Source organism: Macaca fascicularis, chromosome 10, assembly GCF_037993035.2.
Source record: "Macaca fascicularis isolate 582-1 chromosome 10, T2T-MFA8v1.1".
Lineage (NCBI taxonomy): Eukaryota > Metazoa > Chordata > Mammalia > Primates > Cercopithecidae > Macaca > Macaca fascicularis.
Genome location: NC_088384.1, coordinates 60,428,387 through 60,451,105, shown reverse-complemented (window position 1 = coordinate 60,451,105; position 22,719 = coordinate 60,428,387). Strand labels below are relative to the sequence as shown.

At 38.8% G+C, this 22,719-nt stretch overlaps 1 protein-coding gene and 1 non-coding gene across 4 annotated transcripts in view; both read left to right on the top strand.

Annotated features, from left to right (window-relative positions):
• The first annotated feature begins 2,572 nt into the window (after nt 1-2,572).
• The window catches only part of LOC135965573 (POTE ankyrin domain family member B-like), a 28,887-nt gene continuing 8,740 nt past the window's right edge, over nt 2,573-22,719 (top strand). For 2 of the 3 annotated variants that reach the window (XM_065522633.1, XM_065522632.1), the window contains exons 1-9: nt 2,573-2,967; nt 3,229-3,354; nt 7,764-7,878; nt 8,038-8,211; nt 11,042-11,148; nt 12,479-12,616; nt 15,057-15,127; nt 20,810-20,880; nt 22,253-22,297. In XM_065522633.1, the coding sequence (XP_065378705.1) occupies nt 2,573-2,967; nt 3,229-3,354; nt 7,764-7,878; nt 8,038-8,211; nt 11,042-11,148; nt 12,479-12,616; nt 15,057-15,127; nt 20,810-20,880; nt 22,253-22,297 (1,242 nt within the window). Of the gene's footprint in view, nt 2,968-3,191; nt 3,355-7,763; nt 7,879-8,037; nt 8,212-11,041; nt 11,149-12,478; nt 12,617-15,056; nt 15,128-20,809; nt 20,881-22,252; nt 22,298-22,719 lie in introns of all 3 variants that reach the window. The other variant, XM_065522634.1, reaches the window with a different exon arrangement.
• On the top strand, nt 13,842-13,948 carry LOC135965792 (U6 spliceosomal RNA). Its single transcript, XR_010578905.1, has one exon. It is a non-coding gene; the product is annotated as a U6 spliceosomal RNA (small nuclear RNA).

Below are 22,719 nucleotides of genomic sequence, written 5' to 3'. Positions count from 1 at the left end.
CTCCCTGGCTCCACTGGCAGTGCCCCATCTCCACGCCTTCTACCCAATGGCCCAAATCCCATGTCACGTGTAGCGGCCCCAGTGGTGGCCTCTGCATGAGCCCCCATGGTCAGCCCTCAGCTGTCCTGGACCAGCCTCCAGCCTGCCTTCACCTCCTCCTGCTCAGCCTGGAAAGTGCCAGGGCTTTGGCTTCTGAGAGCCAGGTCTCAGTGGCTGCGATTTAGGGATCTGAGGTCAGAGTGGCCAGTTTTCAAAAACGTGGGAAACAAGAGGGCCAGCGGGATGGATCTGGAAAGAACAGTGCTGGGTTACTCGTTCAATTTTTTTCCTTCCTTCAAACATGAGTCCCAGCTTTGCTGTGCCCCCCGGTGTAGGCTGTGGGAGGACAGCTTGCAGGTGTGCGCCGCACGTGCAGGTGGCAGGAAGCCTGGGTCCCAGCTCTGGCCGCTGTCCGCCCCAGCCGCTAGCAGCGTCAGCAGCTACTGATGTTGGCGGCTGCTGCTCACTGGCATTTATAAAGTACTCCACCCTTGGCTGGGTGCGGAGGCTCAGGCCTGTAATCCCACCACTTTGGGAGGCCAAGGCAGGTGGATCACCTGAGGTCAGGAGTTGGAGACCAGCCTGGCCAGTATGGCAAAACCCTGCCTCTACTAAAAATACTAGAATTAGCAGGGTGTGGTGGCGGGTGCTTGTAATCCCAGCTACTGGGGAGGTTGAGGCAGGAGAATCGCTTGAACCCGGGAGGCGAAGGTTACATTGAGCCGAGATCAGGCCATTACATTCCACCCTGGGCAAAATGAGTGAGACTCTGCCTCAAAAAAACAAAACGAAACAACAAAAACCCCTGCTCCTCCACCCCCTAGCATCAGAATACAGCAGAACATTTAGGTACCCACAGAACATAAACCAAGATGGTCTGTGTCCTGCATTTTAACAAACATTAGAGTTTTAAAAGAACTGAAATCATGTAGAATGTATCCTCCAGCCAAAATGGCATCCAATTAAAAATAAAAAAGTAAGATAATAGCAAAATCTTAAATACTTGAAAGATAAACAGCACATATTTTAGTTTTGTTGGTTTTTTCTTTTTTACATTTTTATTTATTTTAAGTTCTGGGGTACATGTGCAGGATGTGCAGGTTTGTTACACAGGTAAATTTGTGCCATGGTGGTTTGCTATACATATCAACCCATTGCCTTGGCATTAAACCCAGCACGCATTAACTATTTTTCCTGATGCTCTCCCTCTCCCGCCCCCATCCAGGGGCCCCATTGTGTGTTGTTTCCTTCCCTGTGTCCATGTGTTCTCATTGTTCAGGTCCTACTTATAAGTGAGGACATTAGGTGTTTCGCTTTCTGTTTCTGCATTAGTTTCCTGAGGATAATGGCTTCCTGTTCCATCCATGTCCCTGCAAAGGACATGATCTCATTCTTTTTTATGGCTGCATAGTATTCCATGTTGTATGTGTACCGCATTTTCTTCATCCAGTCTATCATTGATGAAAATTTGGATTGATTCCATGTCTTTGCTATTGTGAATAGTGCTAAACAGCAAGCACACTCCTAAGGGAAACGTCTCAAGGGAAACTATTAAATATATTAAACTGAATAAAAATACGACATATCACACTTGATTCAACACAGGTAAAGCCAGTGCTGGCAGGAAAATGTGTTTCACTAAATGTGTATGATGGAAAAGTAGAAATTTCTCAAATAAAATTTCAGCTATCACATCAAGAAAGTAGAAAATAGTAGCAAAATAAAACCAAAACAAATATAAGAAAGAAGCCCGAGCTCTGAGCGGCAGCCGTGGCCACCGGCAACAGCACCGCCACGAGTGTCTTGTGGGCTTTCCTCAGAGGAGCCTGTCAGCATCCTCCAGTTCCAGGCGCTCTAGCCCCTGTCCTGCTTCAAGAGGCTTTTTCCAACCAGAGGCCTCTCCTCCATAGCCTGAAGGCTCGGCCAGTTCCCACAAAGTTTGCCGGGAACGCAAGGCTGTCACTGATATTCGTGGGACCAAGACTTGTGCGCAGGTTGCACACATTGGCCACTGTCTGTGCCACGTGCAATGACGCCGCCTGAGGCGCGCACACCGCACGCGCACGCGCATAACGGCTTGGCTTGCCTGTAACGGCTAGGCCTGGCTCTGCGTTCCTGGCTTGGCTTGGCGTTCCTCCCTTGGCTGGGCGTTAATCGCTTTGCCCGGTGTTTCTCGCTTGGATTGACGTTTCCTCCATCGCGTTCCTTTGCTGGGCTTGACCTTTTCGCTGCTGGGCTTGGCATTCCCTTGGCTGGGTTGGGTGTTTCCTTTGGGCGGGGCGGGGCGGGGGTTGGCCCTTCCTGGAGGGGGGGCGTGAGATCACCCCGGCTGGGCGTGGGCTTTCCCCGGCTGGGTGTGGGTTTTCCCGGGTGGGGTGGGCCGGGCTCCCCTGCTGGGGTTGGCAGGTTTTGGCTGGGATTGACCTTTCTCTTCAAACAGATTGGAAACCCAGAATTTCCTGCTAGTTGGTGAAACTGGTTGGTAGACGCGATGTGCTCGCTACTACCGGCCTCCCCTGGCTGTTCAAAGCAGATGGTGGCTGAGGTTTCTTCAATACCCGCTGCCTCCGCTGTGAAGAAGCCATTTGGTCTCAGGAGCAAGATGGGCAAGTGGTGCCACCACTGCTTCCCCTGCTGCAGGGGGAGCGGCAAGAGCAACCGGGGTGCTTCTGGAGACCAGGATGACTCCGCTATGAAGACACTTAGGAGCAAGATGGTCAAGTGGTGCTGCCACTGCTTCCCCTGCTGCAGGGGGAGTGGCGAGAGCATTGTGGGCCCTTCTGGAGACCAGGACGACTCCGCTATGAAGACGCACAGGAGCAAGATGGCCAAGTGGTGCTGCCACTGCTTCCCCCGCTGCAAGGGGCACGGGGAGAGCAACGTGGAAGCTTGGGAAGACTACCACGACAGCGCCTTCATGAAGCCCAGGTACCACGTCCCCAGCTGCAAGGGGCGCGGGGAGAGCAACGTGGAAGCTTGGGAAGACTACGACGACAGCGCCTTCATGGAGCCCAGGTACCACGTCCCCAGCTGCAAGGGGCGCGGGGAGAGCAACGTGGAAGCTTGGGAAGACTACCACGACAGCGCCTTCATGGAGCCCAGGTACCACGTCCCCAGCTGCAAGGGGCGCGGGGAGAGCAACGTGGAAGCTAGGGAAGACTACGACGACAGCGCCTTCATGGAGCCCAGGTACCACGTCCGTGGAGAAGATCTGGACAAGCTCCACAGAGCTGCCTGGTGGGGTAAAGTCCCCAGAAAGGATCTCATCGTCATGCTCAGGGACACTGACGTGAACAAGACGGACAAGCAAAAGAGGTAACCGGGCCTGGGCTGGGAGGAGGCGGGACGTGGGGGGATGATGGGGACATACCCTCCTGGCGGGATCGGGATCCTGGCTTTCTGTTCCTCCGCAGGCCCCACACCACCCTGGGTGTGGAAACCTCAGAGAGGTCAGGGCACAGGCCCTTTATGAACAGCAACACAGAAACAAAACTTTAGCTGATTTCCTATCCGATTATAATTTCCCTCATAGAGCACTAATAGACTGTATGAAAGTGACTTAACTCGCAAAATCAAGTCGATGCAGCAGATTATTTTTAATGTACACATTTTAAAACAATGTTCTATACATTATAGAAAGGTGTATATTGAGAACTAAGTCCCATAATATATCAACTTCTGGGCTAAATATTTTTCAAATAAAATCCAATATGGATTTGATATCAATGTACCCTATGTAAATATGTCCTTTACTGAGGAACCTTACAAGGAAACTGAAATGGGAAGATGGTTTGTGTCCTTGAATAGGAAGATTCGTTTTTCTTAAGATGTGAGCTTTTTCTGTGTTTATCACTTTTACGTAAGCCAAATAAAAATAGCAAAGTTTTAGCATTTTTACACTGCACATCCTGTATTTTATTGCTGTAATAAATTAATTTTTTGTACCAGAATGGAAAAAGACTTGCTTTTCCAGATATCAAAATGTGAATGTGCTATTTCCACAAATTGTTTACTAACAACTGAAAAAATATCAATGAATAGAACAGAATAGGAAATCCAGAAATACCCAAATATATGTAAGAATTTAGCACTTGATAATGGTGATGTTTCATATTGATAAAGCAAGATTAATCATTAATAAATGAAATGCATGCTGTTTGGAGAAAACGAGCTAGATTTTTATGTCACAAAAGTAAGTTCCTGGAGTATAGATTAAAATTTTTAAATATACAAAAGGAGAAAAGTACCAGAAGAAAACACAAAAGCCTATTTATATATGCAACTATTTATTTATTTATTTATTTATTTTTCTGGGACAGAATCTCACTCTGTTGCCCAGGCTGGAGTTCAGTGGCGCAATATCAGCTCACTACAACCTCCGCCTCCCGGGTTCGAGCAATTCTCTGCCTCAGCCTTTTGAGTAGCTAGGATTACAGGTGCCCGCCAGCACACCCGGCTAATTTTTTGTATTTTCAATAGAGGCAGGATTTCACCATCTTGGCCAGGTTGGTCTTGAACTCCTATCCTTGTGATCCACCCGCCTCAGCCTCCCAAAGTGCTGAGATTACAAGCCTGAGCCACTGAACCAAGCATATATATGCAGATAAAATAAAATAAGCTCAATTTAAGATTGGGCAAGGTACTTTTTTGCATATCTACCAGTGACTTGTGCACATAGGAAAACGTAGTGTTCCTGGTAAGAGAAGGAATTTAAGTTAGAAGAGGAATGAAATACTGTTTTCTATTGAAGTTAGAAGAGGAATGAAAGGCCGGCCGCGGTGGCTCACGCCTGTAATCCCAGCACTTTGGGAGGCCAAGGCAGGTGGATTACGAGGTCAAGAATTTGAGACTAGCATGGCCAGCATGGTGAAACCCCGTCTCTACTAAAAAATACAAAAAATTAGCCAGGCATGGTGGCATGCACCTGTAATCCCAGCTACTCAGGAGGCTGAGGCAAGAGAATTGCTTGAACCAGGGAGGTGGAGGTTGCAGTGAACTGAGATTGCACCACTACACTCCAGCCTGGATGATGGAATGAGACTTCATCTCAAAAATAAATAAATTAATTAATAATAAAAATAAATAAATAAAGGAATGAAATACTGTCTTCTATCCACAAAGTTTGTGAGGGTGAAGAACAGTGGAACCTATGTAGTTGCTGAAAGTTTAGGCTGCTGCAACTTTTCTAACACACTTTGATGATAAGAACCACATGTTAAAAATGTGTATGCCTTTTACCTATCAACTCTATTATACTGAAATATCTATATGAAATAGAGACATATGTTTTTCTTGGTATTGCTTAAAATAGCAGTGTATTGAGAAGAGCTCACATAAAGATTTTATGAAAAAATTTCAGTGCATCCATAGGATGGAATAATATGTAACCATTGAAGGTGTCAGTAGATACAGAGATATGTTGATGTGCAAAGATGTACTTTGCTATATGAAGTGAGGAAAAAATCAGTTTGTTAATACACCTACACAAACAGAATCTGCTCTTGTGTTACCTGAAAACATGTAGAAAACATAATCAAACTTATTTCTGGGGATTTGTAAGTGAAGTTCTTCCCTTTCTCTTATCTGTGATTTCTGCAATGAATATCTGAAAAGTTTTAGTTAAATTTCACTAGTAATGAAATAATCCTTGGGAAGAGAAGGAATGTACTACTTGCATAGATACAAATAATTTCTCACATTTTGTTATTTATTTTTATTCCTGTGGATAGCTATCTTCTGTGAACTTTTACCCTCTTGAGAAGTAGAGGGTTTCTGTTTACCTGTTCCTGTAGATTTTATTGTATATACATTTTATTATAAAATTATCTTTTCATTATATATATAAACATGTGTAAAAGGTATGAATTAATTATTTTATTTTAGTTATATATTTATGAAAACTAAAATAGCAAATATAAATGACCATTACTATTGTAAATGTATTGCTCTACTCAACAGGAGCATTCTTTAAAAATATTGAACTCCCAAGCTGTGTTTATGCATTCTTTCAATCCGTTTAGTCATCAAACATAAGCCAGACACCTATTATGTGGAAGGCCTATTCTACCATCTCTCAGGATCCTTCCGTCTTTGAAAACTTCATATTTACCTGCTGGGCCTGAGCAAGTTGAGAGATTTAAAATTGGGGCATTAGGAGGTAATCTCAATTGAAACTTTTCTTCCTTCCTTTCAAACAAAAGCATTTCTGAAGGTAGACAATAGTAAAAGATAACCCTCAACTACCCTTCTGAAAATGTATAAGTCTTGGGTAAAGACTGTTTTAGTACTTTTAAGAACTAAAATGTGGCACACAAACAGCATGGAATACTATGCAGTCATAAAAGAAAGAACGAGAGCATGTCCTTTGCAGGGACATGGATGGTGTTGAAGGCCATTATCCTTAGCAAACTAATACAGGAACAGAAAACCAAGTACCGCACAGTCTCACTTATAGGTGGGAGCTAAATGATGAGAACGCACGGACATCTAGAGGAAAGCGACACACACTGGGGCCTATCAGAGGGTGAATGGTGGGAGGAGGGAAAGAAGCAGGAAATAGAACTAATGGGTACTGGGCTTAACACCTGGGTAGTGAAATAATTTGTACAACCAACCCCCTTGACACATTTTTACCTATGTAACAAACCTGCACCTCCTGCACCTGTACCCCTGAAAGTAAACGTTGAAAAAAAGCTCCACAAATAGTTTCATAAATTCATTTTAAAAGGAGAAGAATTATAACAGTCTTAAATCCTAATATGAATGATTGGAAATATCTAATGTACATACATTGTATAAATCTAAGTATTGATAAAAATGAGCCCATGCCATTCATTTGAATTTCAAGCTTTCTTTGGCTTAAAGTTTTTGAAAACCAAAGTAAGAAATAGATTATTTTAGAAATTTGTTTGTGTTTTCACCTCAGCCCTCTTATTCCATACTTCTTTTAAGAACTAAAATTTATCTAAATGCTAGTCATCTGACTGGAACCGCCCCAGATGTGTTATATTGTAACATATTCTACTTAATGTAAGGCACCAGGGATTGTATTATGCCCCATTATTGTATGTCTCAATAAGAGAATTATTTAAATGCTGCCAATTATAGTTATAGTAAATCATGAATTATAAGTGGCATTTCAGTGTGAGAAATGGTGAAACATAGAGACAATGATCATCTTAGAATCACTAAAATACATCGTTACCTGTAATCTTTAAAACATACCTGAAAGTGTAGGTATAATTGTATCATCTCATTGAATTCAAATGTTGTCTTTAGTGGTATTAGTAAAAATTATAATATCTTACAATTACTGAGCTGTTATTTGTGTTAGGAACTATTCTATATCTTTCGTGTAGAGTCTTATTTAAGCATTACTGTGGTTTCCTCTGAGAAATCGACTCTTTTCATTCCCATTTTATTGATGAGGAAATTGAGAGCCAAAATAGGTAAGCAACAGCTGGGAAGCATCAGAGCTTCAAGTAGGATTCCAGCCCACGTTGAATGCCATTCAAGGGCTCTGGTCTTCCTATTCAAATAGGCTGCTCTTTCATTCATACAGTGAGTCATGAGGTAATAAGTAGTGTGCTTTCTTCAAAGGGAAATTAAGTTTGTTTTGAAGGCAGAGTAATAGCAGGCTATTCTGTGTTTGCTATTGCATGAATCATTGATGTAGCTGTAGATAGTGCACTACAATTTCCTAAAAAGTCTTCTCACTCTCATAGGACTGCTCTACATCTGGCCTCTGCCAATGGGAATTCAGAAATAGTAAAACTCCTGCTGGACAGACGATGTCAACTTGATGTCCTTGACAACAAAAAGAGGACAGCTCTGATCAAGGTATGCAGTAGTCAACTATATCAGCATGAGATGGCTTTGATTTCAATACATAGCATAAAAATGAGTTTTCTCATTTAAATGGAACTAGTTGGTGAAAGCTGTGGAATGTTACTTTTAATTCTCAGGACTTATAATTTATTTTTGGTCTAATACTGACAGGCTGTACAATGCCAAGAAGATGAATGTGCATTAATGTTGCTGGAACATGGCACTGATCCAAATATTCCAGATGAGTATGGAAATACTGCTCTACACTATGCTATCTACAATGAAGATAAATTAATGGCGAAAGCACTGCTCTTATACGGTGCTGATATTGAATCAAAAAACAAGGTATGGGTCTACCAATTTCACCTTCAAAATACTGAAATGCATTTATTTTAACGTTGACCTGGGTAAGGGCCAGTTTTCCATATTTGGAAGCTCAAGCATAACCTGAATGAAAATATTTTGAAATGAGTTAATTATCTAAGACTTTATTTTAAATATTGTTACTTTTAAAGAAGCATTCGAGGGTACAGTTTTTTTTTTAATGCTCTTGTGGTTTATGTTTTTTTTAAAAACACTGAATTTGTATAAGGTAATACTTTGTTTTTTTTTTCATGCCAGGTTTTTTTTCCCCTAATAAATGTAAAATGACAAAATTTGCCCTGGAAATAGGTTTTACATTAAAACTCCAAGAAAACTCAAACAGAGTTCAGTGAATAGTAATCCTGCCCCTTTGGCAAGTTCCAAAAAAAAAACAAAAAAGCAAAAAAAAAAAACAGTAATAGATATGAGGTGATGGATTTCTCAGTGACAAGTCTTTTTCTCAGTGACAAGTCTTAAGATATTTCTGATTGCACATGAGGCAGAAGCGGAAAGGGAAAAAGACAGCAATCAGAAATATCAAGGCCAATTTGGAAATTGGGTAACGGAGGGAAAGACCATGAAGAGGTTTTCTGTGTGTGTGTGTTGCTGTTGATCATTCATTTGTTTCCTTTGTATGGTGAGACAAGGTTCTTTTCAATTTTAGAGAATGACAGTTTTCAGTTTGGGAGAGGGAGTTAGTGGGTTGTAAACTGCTTAGAGATCAATTTCAGGAAGCCTCTGAGGATCCAGATAGGCAGTGAATAGGTGGTAATGTAGTGGGAAACACTTGAGCAGAGGGAACGACAAGTAATTAACTGACTTAGTGTCCTATTCTGGTAAAAATGGCCAATTGGAGTCTCAACTCTGCTTTCAACTCTAGAATATCTTGATGGGAAGGTGGGTGATAAGGGGCTTATAAGGGGCAAGATCAGGTTGGATTTTGAGTTTACTAGACCTTGTTCTACTCTTACCGGGGAAAATTATGTGATGTTTTCAGCAAATGAGTCTCTCTCCTACTCTTTCCTCTTTTTGGCCAAATCCTCAAATGATAAAGGGAATTGGTTATGTGGATGAGCGCTGAGACTGAAGTAATCATCTATTGCACTAGCTTCCAGCTAGAGTTGTGCATTCCAGTTACCTCAGGAAAATTTTCAAATAATCCACAAGTCTAGGCTTTCCCCTGAAGGTTTTGATAGAGTAAGTCTAATATGTACATTTAAAAATGTTTCCTTGAAGCCAGGCGTGGTGTTGCAGGGCTGTAGTCCCAGCTGCTGGGGAGTCTGAGGTGGGAGGATTGCTTGAGCTCAGGAGTTCGAGTCTAGCCTGGTCAACATAATGAGACCCTGTCTCTAACAACAACAACAACAACAAATTTCTCAAAATCTGGATACACTTCTGCTTAAGAACCATGAATACATAAGTGTAATATGTAAATTCTTATGTCTCAGAAACTTAAGATATTTCCAGAAGAGTTGGAGTTGCGTATGTGCTAATTCCTTTCAATCTTTCCTTTCCAATAACATTAATCTAACTTTTTTTTTGGTTTGTTTTTGAGATGGGGTCTCAATCTGTTCCCCAGGCTGTAGTGCAGTGGTGTGATCACAGCTTACCACAGCCTTGACCTCCCCAAGCTCAGGTGGTTCTCCAATCTCAGTGGTTTTTTTTGTTTTTGTTTTTTGTTTTTTTGTTTTTTAGTAGAGATGAGGTTAATGCCATGTTTTTCAGGCTGACCTTGAACTCCTGGGCTCAAGTGAATCACCCACCTCAGCCTCCCAAAATGCTAGGATTACAGGTGTGAGCCACCATTCCTGGCCAAGTCTGACTTTTATATGTGGATGAGACATTAAAATGAATATTATTGGCACTATCAGCTTACGGAATAATACCTTTTCCTTTATACCTTCAGTTATTCCCTGCCATTCAGAAGGTCTTTAGAAATTTGCAGTGAGTAGTCTTTCATTAAGTAGAGAATGGCCCTCTCAGGATTTTGTGTCTCTTTGTTCACTTATTCAAGTGCTTAGGTCAATAAGTCATTGTTAAGAGCAGAGTTTTCTCAGTTAGAATTGTAGCAAATTCTAAACCTTTTTTTTAATCAACTGAAGCTGTATTGTGGACTATCCATTATGTCTCTTATGTTTGCAGAGCTTTGACATAATCAAGATGGCAGGTTTAAACACTAAAAACCATGGAGTTATTAAGAATACAGACGGGAATTCTGTTAGTTTCAGTAATCCTATGAACTGATGATTTAGTTAACAATCTGGAAAAAGTAAATACAAATAGATTTTAAATGAATGAATGGAAAAATTCTTCAAATGGGCAGTAGGAGTATTAATAGCAATTTTTATTGCACATTGGAGCTTGAACTTTTGGTAAAACATGTGAAACTAAAGAAATATTTTACATTCAAATTCTTGCTTTATACACAAGAATTTTGTCTTAGGGTTGGATAATATAGAGATGAAAGATACATCCCCTGCCCTCAAGAAGCTCTTTGTTTAAATGGAAAAAAAATCGTCATCCAAAAGTGCCATGCCAAATGCTGGGTTAGAAGCAAAGAGTCTTAGAAGCAGTAAATGTTGAAAGTGAGTTTTTGAGATGATCAGAGTTGATGTGGTCAGGCAGCGAAGGGGTGTTTCCAAGGGAAGCAACAGCATGTGGGAAAGCACAGAAGAGTAAGATGGAAGCAGCTACATTTGATTTACTTTCTGTGAGTGTAAGTCCACGGGATCTTATATAAAGTTTCCAGTTCAGCTGAGAAATAGGTAATTTTTTGAATTACATATTGTTTTTGTTTTATATTGTTTTACAGCATGGCCTCACACCACTTTTGCTTGGTGTACATGGACAAAAACAGCAAGTGGTGAAATTTTTAATCAAGAAAAAAGCTAATTTAAGTGCACGTGACAGATGTGGAAGGTATAGTTATTTCTTTTAATCTGTGTGTTGTTCGAGATTGATAGCAGTCACTCAAGTCATAAATAATAAATTAGTAAGATTAAATTATACTTATTGGGACATAGTGATGAGTATCAACACAAATCAGTTAAGTAGAAAAACAATTATTTGGACTGGGCCACATGAAGAACAGTTTTAGTAGGATTCATCTTCTCTTATTGTATTGACTGATGTTATTTGTTGTATGATGTTTTTGGTTAGATGAGATTATGTTAGTTAAAGGGATTTCATGTTAATTTTATGAAATGTGAACTTTAGCTTTTAGTTTACTTTATGACCCAGTATTGAACTTCTTAACCTTTTCTAGTAGTTTTTAACCTCTGTGTCTTATATGCTTTTCTGCTAAATATGCTGCATGAAACCTAAATAGGAGTTGAAAATCCTTTTTTCTATTCAATGACTCTGCTTTAAGTTGCCTTGTTTGAAGAATATTAATGTTAGCTTATCCCTACTTGACAATTAATTGCTATTCCCACATACTGTGGGTCCAACAGCTTTTCCTTTTTTATTTCCAGTGTATTTTGATGGTTTTATTTTTAATTGGTATGGAGAGAGGGAGTGAAGATAGTTGTAAGTGGATACACTTTTCCTTTAATGAAGGCAAGCCGTAGGTGGGTGATAAAGAGAAAAGAGCTAGGCTTTGAATTCACACAAGACTGGGTTTAATCCCTAGCTTTCTTACTTGGTAAGTGTGTGACCTTGGGAATCTTATTTACCACCAAATGTGTTGTCATATATGAAAAGTAGGAGAATATATCCTTCAAATTGATTGTGCATAAGTAAGGAAGATATATATGGCATTTAATTCAGTGCCTAGCACATGCTTATTGGCATCATTAACTGAAACTCCTATGTCTATTCTTACCATTATTATTAATATTACTGCTTTCAGCAAGCAGAGAGGTCTTACTTATCTTACCCTCTAGCTGATTTTCTATTACAGCATATCAATCTAGGGAAGCTGTAAGGAAATTTTCACTTATAACTTTGTCCACTTCAGATAAGTGGCCCTAGCATTGTTTTTTGCCCATTGAAAGACTTTAAATTAATGTCTTCTACTTTCCAATACCTCACCGAGATAAGAGGTTTCCTTGTTGTCCCTTCTTTTAAACCTTGTTGGTATTTTACAAAGATGAACACTTAAGCACCCAAGTGCTTGTGTGTTTTAGTGCATGTAAATCTTTAATTCTGTATGGACAGGTAAGATGTTAAGTTGATAAAGTATATCAAATTAGCTTTTAAAATAAGTTTATTACAGTTCCTAAGGGAGAAATTATCTCTGTCATTTTAGAAATGCTCTCATACTTGCTGTATGTTGTGGATCAGCAAGTATAGTCAGCCTTCTACTCGAGCAAAATATTGATGTCTCTTCTAAAGATCTATCTGGACAGACAGCCAGAGACTATGCTGTTTCTAGTCATCATAATGTGTAAGTGTTTACATTAAAAGGTGAGTTAATGCTAAATTGAGGTTTAAAATAATTATAACAATAGCATCTTACATATCAGGTGAGATGTCATAGTGCGGTTCAGCTAGTTTTAGAGTGGCAGTCAGTTAGTCCCCTGCATCAGCCAGAAATAAAAAAAAAAGCAAGACGATTTAGAAGTACCAATGGATACAGGATTCTTTATCTCAGGACTTTTAAGACCTTGATACTTAGAGATCCCAACATTGTTCATTTCATCCAAGTATAACACCTATGGATGGGATTAAAAAACAGTGTCATATCTTTCATTTTTCTGTTTAGTTATTTGAGTCTTGAAATGTCCAGCTTAACAGAAAACCTTGTACTGTCTTCTGGAGACTATTTCCTACATACTCCTTGAATTTTTCAATAACTGAAGGGATTCACTAAATCCAAGGAAGACAGTCCCTTTTATCAAGTCAGAAGGAGGAGAATAAAAAGGACATTCCAGTCATTCTGATGTTTCCCTTGTTTCTGTTGCTGCGTTGTTGCCACTCAAACTGGTCCTGTTGCCTGGTAATGGTTGACCTTTGACACCAAGATGCCCTTACTGATTCAGATCCCTCAAGTCTTTAAGTTCCCATATCTATGCTTCTATGCTCAGCCATTGTTCCCAAAGCACCAGCACCCTGCTCTGGCAGCTGGGCATCCTGACTTGATCTGCAGACAAAGTGAGCAAAATGACACTTGCCCCCATATTCAGAACCTAATGTGGAAACCACATCTTAGCCAAGAATTAGCTGAGACCTTCATGGTACAAAATCCTTTGAGGCCGTTGTTGGTCTTTTCTCTGGCAGATATTAATTGGGCTTGTTCTAAAGGGTCAGAGGGGTTCAAATAATGTGACAGAAAGAGATCAGTGTTTGTTTCTTCTTCTTTGCTATCAGATCTGTACTGTGAGGCACCTTTATATTCTCTATAGAACCTTAGGCAGTAGAAAGTCCCATATGAACCTTCTCCAAGCAGTGGCTCCCAGTTGTGGTCGGCCCTTGAGTGATCTGTTTTACATGATAATGAAAATCGTCCAAGCTACTTTCATCTGTAACTCAAGATTTTAAAATATCTTCAAATTCTACCTCACAGGGAGCCATTGAAGAGAATTCTCAGAATCTCAAGTAGGTTAGTTGGACTTAACAGAACCAAGCCCTGTGCATGACTCATCACTAATCATGTGTAAAAATAGGGCTTTGTGCTTGCTTCCGCAGCACATATCCTAAAATGGGAACAATACAGAGAAAATTAGCATGGCTTCTGCATAAGGAAGCAGCACAAATTTTTGAAGCATTCCATAGTTTGGTCAGTCACTGGAAGGTCATTTGACTATTTGCTGACTAGCTCTGAGGAAACAGTGTGAATCAAAGCAAAAAATGGGTGCCACCAAAATATTGAAATTGTGATTTGTACTAAAAAAATAGTCATGTAAGATGGTCTATGAGGTGATTCAGAGCTGAATAATGTGTTTGGTGCAAAATATGTTGTTAGTGTGTATGTCAAAAATTAGAGAATGTCAACTTACAACTTCTTCATGGAAACTAAAAAACATATAGGTAGAGTTTTGGTCTCCATGTCAGGTGGAATTGAACATCAATATAAACCATTATCCTAAGAAACATCTGCTGGCTCAGAGTTGGAGTCGGTACAGAAGGATCACTGGTCCAAGCCAGGTCTTAACATCCATTGGTTTTTCTGCCGTTGGTGTGATTGGTCAACTCCGTAATAGTGGACACTCACATTATCTACTTTAATGAGATATTTATGAGTAAATTTAGTTACAAACTAAGACGTAGTTGAGATGCCCAGAATTATAAGCCCTAAGGAGCAGGAAAACTAAGAAGCAAAATTAAGACTTAATAACATTTGCTGAAAACTATAACATTTGCATATTAGAACCTATGAACAAAATATGCATTGGGTTTTATTTGGGATTCCAAGATAATTTTAGTTATAATGTTTAGGAACAGATTATTACTTTGCTTTACTATTTCTCTGAGCATTTAAAAAATGTTATCTTGTTAAATCTTTGTAACAACCTAGTGAAAGAAGGTAGCAGAGTCCTCACTTTGTTGAAGAAGATAAGCAAGTCATCCAAGAACAAATAGCAGCTGTTCATTATGGAGCTAGGACTTAAGCAGAGTTGGAACGCTTTCTATTATGTCATGCTAATGCAAGCTAATTTACTGGGTCACACTGCTCTCGATTTATGAGCATTTCACCCTACATTTTTGTCTTCTTTACTTAGAAGCTTCAAGAGAAGTTTGTAGAATGTACTCATAAGTGGATGGGATAATACTGTTAAGTTCTGATATTATGATATTGTTTGAAATACTCTAAGAATTTTACATTTGGTAAGTGTTTTACATCAGTATTAAAATAGTAATTTGGTTTATTACATTTTTATACATAGAATTTGCCAATTACTTTCTGACTACGAAGAAAAACAGATGCTAAAAATCTCTTCTGAAAACAGCAATCCAGGTAACCCTTGTGATAGTGAATTACTTTAGGTCAGTTGTCCCTGATCTTTTTGGTACCAGGGACCAGTTTTGTGGAAGACAGTCTTTCTATGGGCTGGGGGAAGGTGGGGATAGTTTCAGGATTATTCAGTCATGTTACATTTATTGTGCTACTTTATTTATATTATTATTACATTGTAATATATAATGAAATAATTATACAACTTACCATCATGTAGAATCTGTGGAAGATCTGAGGTTGTTTTTCTGCAACTAGATGGTCTCATCTGGGGGCAACATGAGACAGTGACAGATCATCAGGCATTAGATTCTCATAGGAAGCACACAACCTAGATCCCTCGGGTGGGCAGTTCACAACAGGGTTCATGCTCCAATGAGTATCTAGTGCTATCACTGATCTAGGAAGGGGCAGAGTTCAGACAATAATATGAGCCATTATTATTGGTTGGCTGTAAGTACAGGTGAAGCTTCCCTGGTTTGCTTACTGCTCACCTCTTCCTGTGTGGTGTGGTTCATAATAATCCATGGACTGCTACCGGTCTGTAGCATGGGAGTTGAGGACCCCTGCTCTGGGTGGTCCTACCATAGATAAAAAAGTAAAAGTAAGGAACTTTTGATCTCAAAAGAATGCTGAAGCAAAGTTATGTTACATATGCTTGTCCCAACAAGGTCTCACTATTACTGACTTCATTCCTCCTCATTTGAAGTTGGAAAGAGACACATTTACTTTGTTGGAGGAAGATGTGCTCTTCTACCTGCTGGTTAGTTGTCATGATAACAGCAATTTTGTTAGAACAAATGCTCTGCTACCATTTGCCAAAAGATTGTCATAATAAATATACAAATTTCTCAACTCTAGGCTCAGAAGATTATAATAAAATTAGAAAAATGTTTCACAATAACAAAAATGCTAGTATGCTACCTGGTTGTGGACACCTAATACATTGTATAACCCAAACGATATGAGAACACCTTTAATTTAGCCATCAATTTATCAAAGAACTTTTATAAGTTTGGTTTTATAAGTTGCAGGAGATAAAGATGAAGCAGATGTAGTTTTGATCCTTAAGGTGCTCATAATAGAGCTGTCTCTGTTTCATTTCTGTGCTTTTTCAATAGAATTTACAAAGAAAATATTTCCATTTATGTTTTCACTTCACTTAACAAATAACTATTGAATGTCTTTTAGATACTAAGCATTTTTCTAATGCAATAGAACACAATTAAAAATACAGACAGGAGTTTGTTATTATCATTGTCATTATTTTTTTATTTTACTACTTTATTCAGTTCTTACTGTGTGCTAGATGCCCACTGGAAGCTTATAATTTATTATATATTGATTATGTGCCAGACATAAGTGATGAGGAAGGAAAGTTTTGGTAAAAAAAAAAAAAAAAAAGTAGGTATGATTCAAGGGAAGCATGCAGAGTGAGAAGAATTTTTCTAGGTAAAGAAGCAGAAGAATAATGTTTGACAGAAGGAACATGCAACAAGATGGTGTGTTGGCCAGAAGGAACATCTAAGGAGATTGCCTGTTTGGCAGGAAGGGAAGCAAGTGCAAAAGACAAGATGCTTGAGTGAACTTTGCAGGGTTTCTGAGCAGTTCAGTTCTGCTAGCACCAAAAGTGTGAGATACCAGAGGTTGGGAATGAGGTGAATACTTAGGTAAGGCAAGTTTATGACAGACTTTTTAATACTACAGAAATGAGTAGATTTTATCCTGTGGGCCATGGGAAGTTTACCAGGTAGAATGCTTTGGACTGCAAATACTGATGAACAGTGGTGAAAACAGTAGGAACCAGAGTTGTTTTGTTTGTTCAGTGATATCCTAGGGATCCCTCTTGTCCCTCTTTCTGTGCTGTGGACAGTGTTTTATTCATGTCTCCTTTCATGATTGGGTAATCTGCAACAGCTCCAAACATCTTGTTCTCACAACACAACATCTCAAGGGCTTCTTTTCTTCACCTGTGTTTTCTAAACAGGGAGAAAACTTAGAAGTACACAAGGGGCTTCCTGTAACATTTCATTGGCTGTGTTACACTACCTGCTCATTCCCAAACCAGGCACTGGGAATGCAAATACGTGATTAGCTTAGAATTAACGTTTCCCTTTCTAAGGCTGAGGAGGGAGATTGGGATAATAAACACCCAATAGACTTGTGTTTCTTCTGCAAGAAAGAATAAGGAATGGCTATTGGTAGGGAGTCGACAATGTTTGCTGCAGGGGCTCATTGGAGACATGGGAGCAGGGGAGTCACAAGATTAGATGTGAGTATTAAGGCATTCTGGTTATGGTGTAAAATGGGTTAGCAAGCTTTTCCTGTAAAGGACCAGGTGGGAAATATTTTAGACTATGTGGTCTCTGTCATAACTTACCCCTGCTGTTGTCTGCTGGTGTAGAATGAAAGCCACCATGATTCTATGTAAGCAAACAGGCATGACTGAGCTCCTTTAAAACTTTATTTACAAACCATAAGGCAGATTTAATTTGGACTGTGGCCTATAGTTTCCTGGGATTGGTGGAAGGTTACCATGGAAAGAAACCAGGAGACAAAGGAAGCTTTTGCAATAGTCAGCTATAGTTTTCGTCACACGTCCTCGGACTAGTATCAATGTATTATAAGGTTTTCACCCATCCATGGTGGAATAAAGTTAGGAATCTCAGTTACTCATTTTAATATGTTGGTCTTTGTTTTTATGGTGTTATGCCTTTTTATTTGTTTTGCTTAATTTTTTCATGTAAGAACTAACATTAGTAGTTGACGGTTTTCTTTTAAATAGAAGCCATTTTGTAAAGTTTATGTTCCCAGTGGCAGTGGGAATATAAAGCAGAGGCAGAAGAGAGGTATAGTCCATATGATTTAGTGATAATTGAATGAGAAAGGCTTGGGGGACCGAGAGAAATGTCAGATGATTTACAGGTTTCCAGGTCGTACACTAGTATTTAACCTGGACATGAGGAAGGAGTAGGAAATTTTCTGGTGAATACAGAAGAGCAAAGAGCTGCAGGTCAGCAGGAATGACCATTTTTTTCCTATGCATGTTTAATGGAATATTCATGTAGTATATTTTGAGTAGGTAATTGGATAACCAGCATTTATATCTCACATCCTACTACTTTGACTCTCAGTAACAAGACTTATCAAAGATCAAAGAATCTGAAAGTTGATGAAACTGTCCATGTGTATCACCATCAGTGACCGAAAGTTGGCATCCACAGAACACAGAATTGGGATAGGTGAACTTAATAGATAAAGATGAATATCAGAATTGTGTTCCTCTTAGGGAATGATACTCTCCATGACCTGTGTGAGTCACGGCCGCCAGAAAAGAAAGAGAGCAAGGAGTGTATTAAAGAAGCACAGCAAATTCAGTCCTAGAGTGCCCTGCTTGACTTCAGTGGGGCATTTTTGTGTTCTTCCTTTAATAACAGCAACATATAAATAACAAAAAGAAGTAAGAGAAAGAGTGTTTTTTTATAGGCTAGTATTTAACGTAAACTTGAGAGTGAGTACCAAGATTATACTTAGAATTTACAGACCGGGTAGGAAGACGAGATAGAAATCTGAAGATTACTGACTCAAACACAGTGTAGTTTCATTGCTTTATTGTCACATCTCTGAATTCACAACTATGAATTATATTCGTATGCACTATAACTTTAGAAAGCACCTTCCCAAACCAAATATTAAGTGATTGATTATAATTTCTTTGACTTATTATAGAATTGACTTTCCAAGTGCTCATGAGAATTATTGAGAATTTGCTACATAGTAACATCTCAGCTGTGTCCACAAGAGCTATCTGTCACCTTGTCTTAATGACTATTGGCTCACTAGGAATATTGGTTTTGGCATTAAAATGATATTTTTCTAAATGCAGATAGGACCAGGGATCACTCTTGAACATTAATGTCCAAGCATCTTAAAATTACACATCAGGTTTCATAATCTGACTTCTGCCCCACTCTCCATCTTTAGCCCTTTTCCCTGTGCGCCCTTTCTCTGGCATTACTGAGTTGCTGGTAATGTCCTACTCACTCGTTCACTCTTTCAGGCCTCACTCCTGCTCTTGCTGCTGTGTGGAATGCTGTTACCCTTTCCTTCCCTCTACCACTTTTAATCTGGCTAGCCTCAATATTTCAGTCTGTGCTTGGGCATGTGTTCTAGAAAAGCCATCCCTGATATGCTTTATTTTCATTGTTTTTAAACCCTAATGCCTAGCATGTATGTAGCAGGACTCAATAAGAAATTTCTGAGTAAAATAAAGACTGTTTTTACAAAGATGATGTGCAAGACTGTTCTCTGCAGTCTTGGAGCAGAGGGGACAGATATGTGGGGGAATAACGTAGAGTTCAGGTGGTAAAGATGCAGTAGAAAAATCAGTGAAGTCAGAAGGCAGCCTCAAGAAGGAGGTACCTTTTTATCTGGGGAAAGACATGCAGAATCAAGGAAGACTTCACATATCATTGTTTTAAAAGATGAAAATAAGGCCAGTTGTTGTGTCTCACAACTGTAATCCCAGCATTTTGGGGGGCTGGAGGAGGTGGATCACAAGGTCAAAAGATCAGGAACATCCTGGCCAATCATGAAACATCATCTCTACTACAAATATGAAAAATAGCTGGGCATGATGGTGCATGCCTGTAATCCCAGCTTCTTGGGAGACTGAGACAGGAGAATCGCTTGAACCAGGGAGTCAGAGGTTGCAGTGAGCTGAGATTGTGCCACTGCACTCCAGCCTGGTGACAGAGAAAGACCCTGGCTCAAAAAAAAAAAAAAAAAAAAAAAAAAAAAAAAAAAAAAAAGAAGAAGAAGAAAAAAAAAAAAAAGAAAAGAAAAGAAATTTGTCAGAATAGTAGAGGAAACATTTTAGATATTAGGAAGACATTGTGCACTAATAAAGGTGTCAGTAGTAGTTTTGGAAATCATTTATAAGGTACTATTGTTGCAGAAAACAGTAGGCAGGAGAGACCCAGTGGGTGAAACAGGAGGATTTTATTTAGGTGCACACCGGTTCAGTGGATTTGCATCCAAATGCTGAGTCCTGAACAAAGACAGAGCCTAGCTTATAAAGGCAAGCTTACAGAAGCAGAACAAAGGCAGTTAATCATATAGTGATAGTTTTGCAACCTCAGCATAGCTTGTGACTTTGCAACTACATTGAAGGAAAAGAAGAACTTGCAAAATATATACATTTGTACAAATAGCTATGAGTAAATGCTGAGGGGAAGGGGAGACGGTAAAGGAATTTGTTTTCTGAACCTTGCTCTGGGATGTCTGGACCCATACCTGTGGGCTCTGGCTTCTTGGACAGGGTCAACACAACCTTACCTGGGCCCCGCCTGTTACTATCCTTAGAGTCAGAGTAGTTAAGTGCATGAAAACTTGTTTCTCTTTAAAACTAAATTTCCTTTTCATTACATTTACTGCTTCATGATTAGGAAGTGGAGAACAACATTCTGTGTTACCTTATTTTGTGAGTGAATCTCATCAGGCATCTCCCCAAGTGGTTTGTTGAAGTCTTAGAGAGTGATTTCCTAAGTAACTATTTCATGAAACACTAAACACTCAATTTATGAGATAAAATAAAATGTTGTCTTAAATCTATTTTTATAAAGGCAATAGTTTTTAACTGTTCTAAGTGGTTCATTTTAACTGAATATATGGATTTCTCAACAGAACAAGACTTAAAGCTGACATCAGAGGAAGAATCACAAAGGCTTAAAGGCAGTGAAAATAGCCAGCCAGAGGCATGGAAAATTTTACATTTAAATGTTTGATTTAATGTTGTTTTCTTTGCTTTAATAATATTAGGTAGTCCAAATGAAATTATCTTTCAGACTAGGTTTTGAGGATGAATAGATTCTTTTTTCTAAGAACTTTTTAATAGATTCATAAAATTTAATAAATTCAGCAACCTCATTAACAGAAGAATCAATAGATTCTAAGTTAGCATTTGAAACTTACCTTAAAAAACATAACCACTATAAATTTTAAAATACTCTTACTTTACAATATTCTTATTTAAAATATTCTTATCTGCCTTTTTGATTAGCTTATAGGTAATCTTTCCTTTTGGAATAGAGGCAAAAGAAATTCCAGAACTTTGTTCTTTTATTCTTACAACACCCTGACATGATAAAGAAAGTAACATCAATTATTGGATTATATTATTAAGCAATAGAATTATGAACAAAGTAACACTGATGGTCCCTGAGCTGGATTCGTGGTTGAAGAGTAATCACGGCCAGTGATTGAAAATCTGCAGTTTTATATTGCAGTCACTGATAGCAAGGTGAAAGATATATTCTGCCTTGTGATCTCTCATTGACCTCAGCGTTTCTCTTCAGGGAGGGAACCAGGTCATAAAAGCAACCCAAATGCCTATTACAAGAATCGTATCTTGCAGAGTGGGACCTTTGGTGTTAGTGCAGAAACACAATAACATTTGAACTTACTGCAGTTGCAGAAAATGAGTACAGATTATTAAAATTTTTATCCACTGTCATTAGTACACATTAGAATATATTAGAACTGGACTTAAGCAGATAAACTAGATACATAACACTATCATATTACGACATATAATTTCAATTAAAATTTAAGAATTTGCATTTCTTTCTGTTTGGTGTTGATTTCAGCTCCTAATAACTGAAAGCATGCCTACAATTCAGTTAGTAATCTGTAGAGGCTCACTGGTTAGGGTTTGGTGAGGTAAACTCTTTTCAAGTGAGGAAGACTTTGCAACACTACAAATCATCCGCTGATGCATTTTTGGCAGATTTAACACGTAATAAATTAAGTGGAGTCCAAACAAATGGTGACAAACTTAAGTTTGCTGGTTCATGTTTATCTTCTCCCGTTGGCTAAGGTGAATTATTTTTCTCATGTTAGTCAGAAGCCAGTGATGTGGCAGTAGCTGAACGTAGATTAAAAAGTTAATTTTTAATTTTAATTAATTATTTATTTTAACAGTTAAATTTTAATTTTAATTATTTTCTAATTTTTCATTGTCTATACTTGATTACTTAAAATAAAATTATTTTTAAAACATGCATTCCAAAAGAGGAAACATCACAGAAATACAACAAGCAAATTAACCTTCTATTTTTGCATTTGCAGGAAATGTCTCAAGAACCAGAAATAAACAAGGATTGTGATAGAGAGGTATACCATTATATTCAAATGTTTCTGTTGAATTAGATTTTTACATTATGTTGTTTAATAAAGTGTTGTAAGTATAGGCACACATGATCCTATCATGTAAGTAGCATAAATCATCAGTGAAAAATTTAATATTTAACTCAGAAAGAATTCTGTAGATTGAGTTTTAAAGAGATACAAACCCTAGAAATATTCTTTCATTATTATGGAATAATCCTGAATGGTGCCGTAAAGTGCTAGGTCATGCGACTTTAGGAGCTTTGGATCAATCATTTTATCTTTCTTGGTTTTAGTCTGATTATCAATAGTTAATGTGGCTAAAGAAGATAATTTCTTATTCTGTGTATCTTCCAGCTAGAAAACTGTACGGCTATCGAATGTGAAATTTGGGGAACATCGTATTTTCTGGGCATCCACGCTTGTAC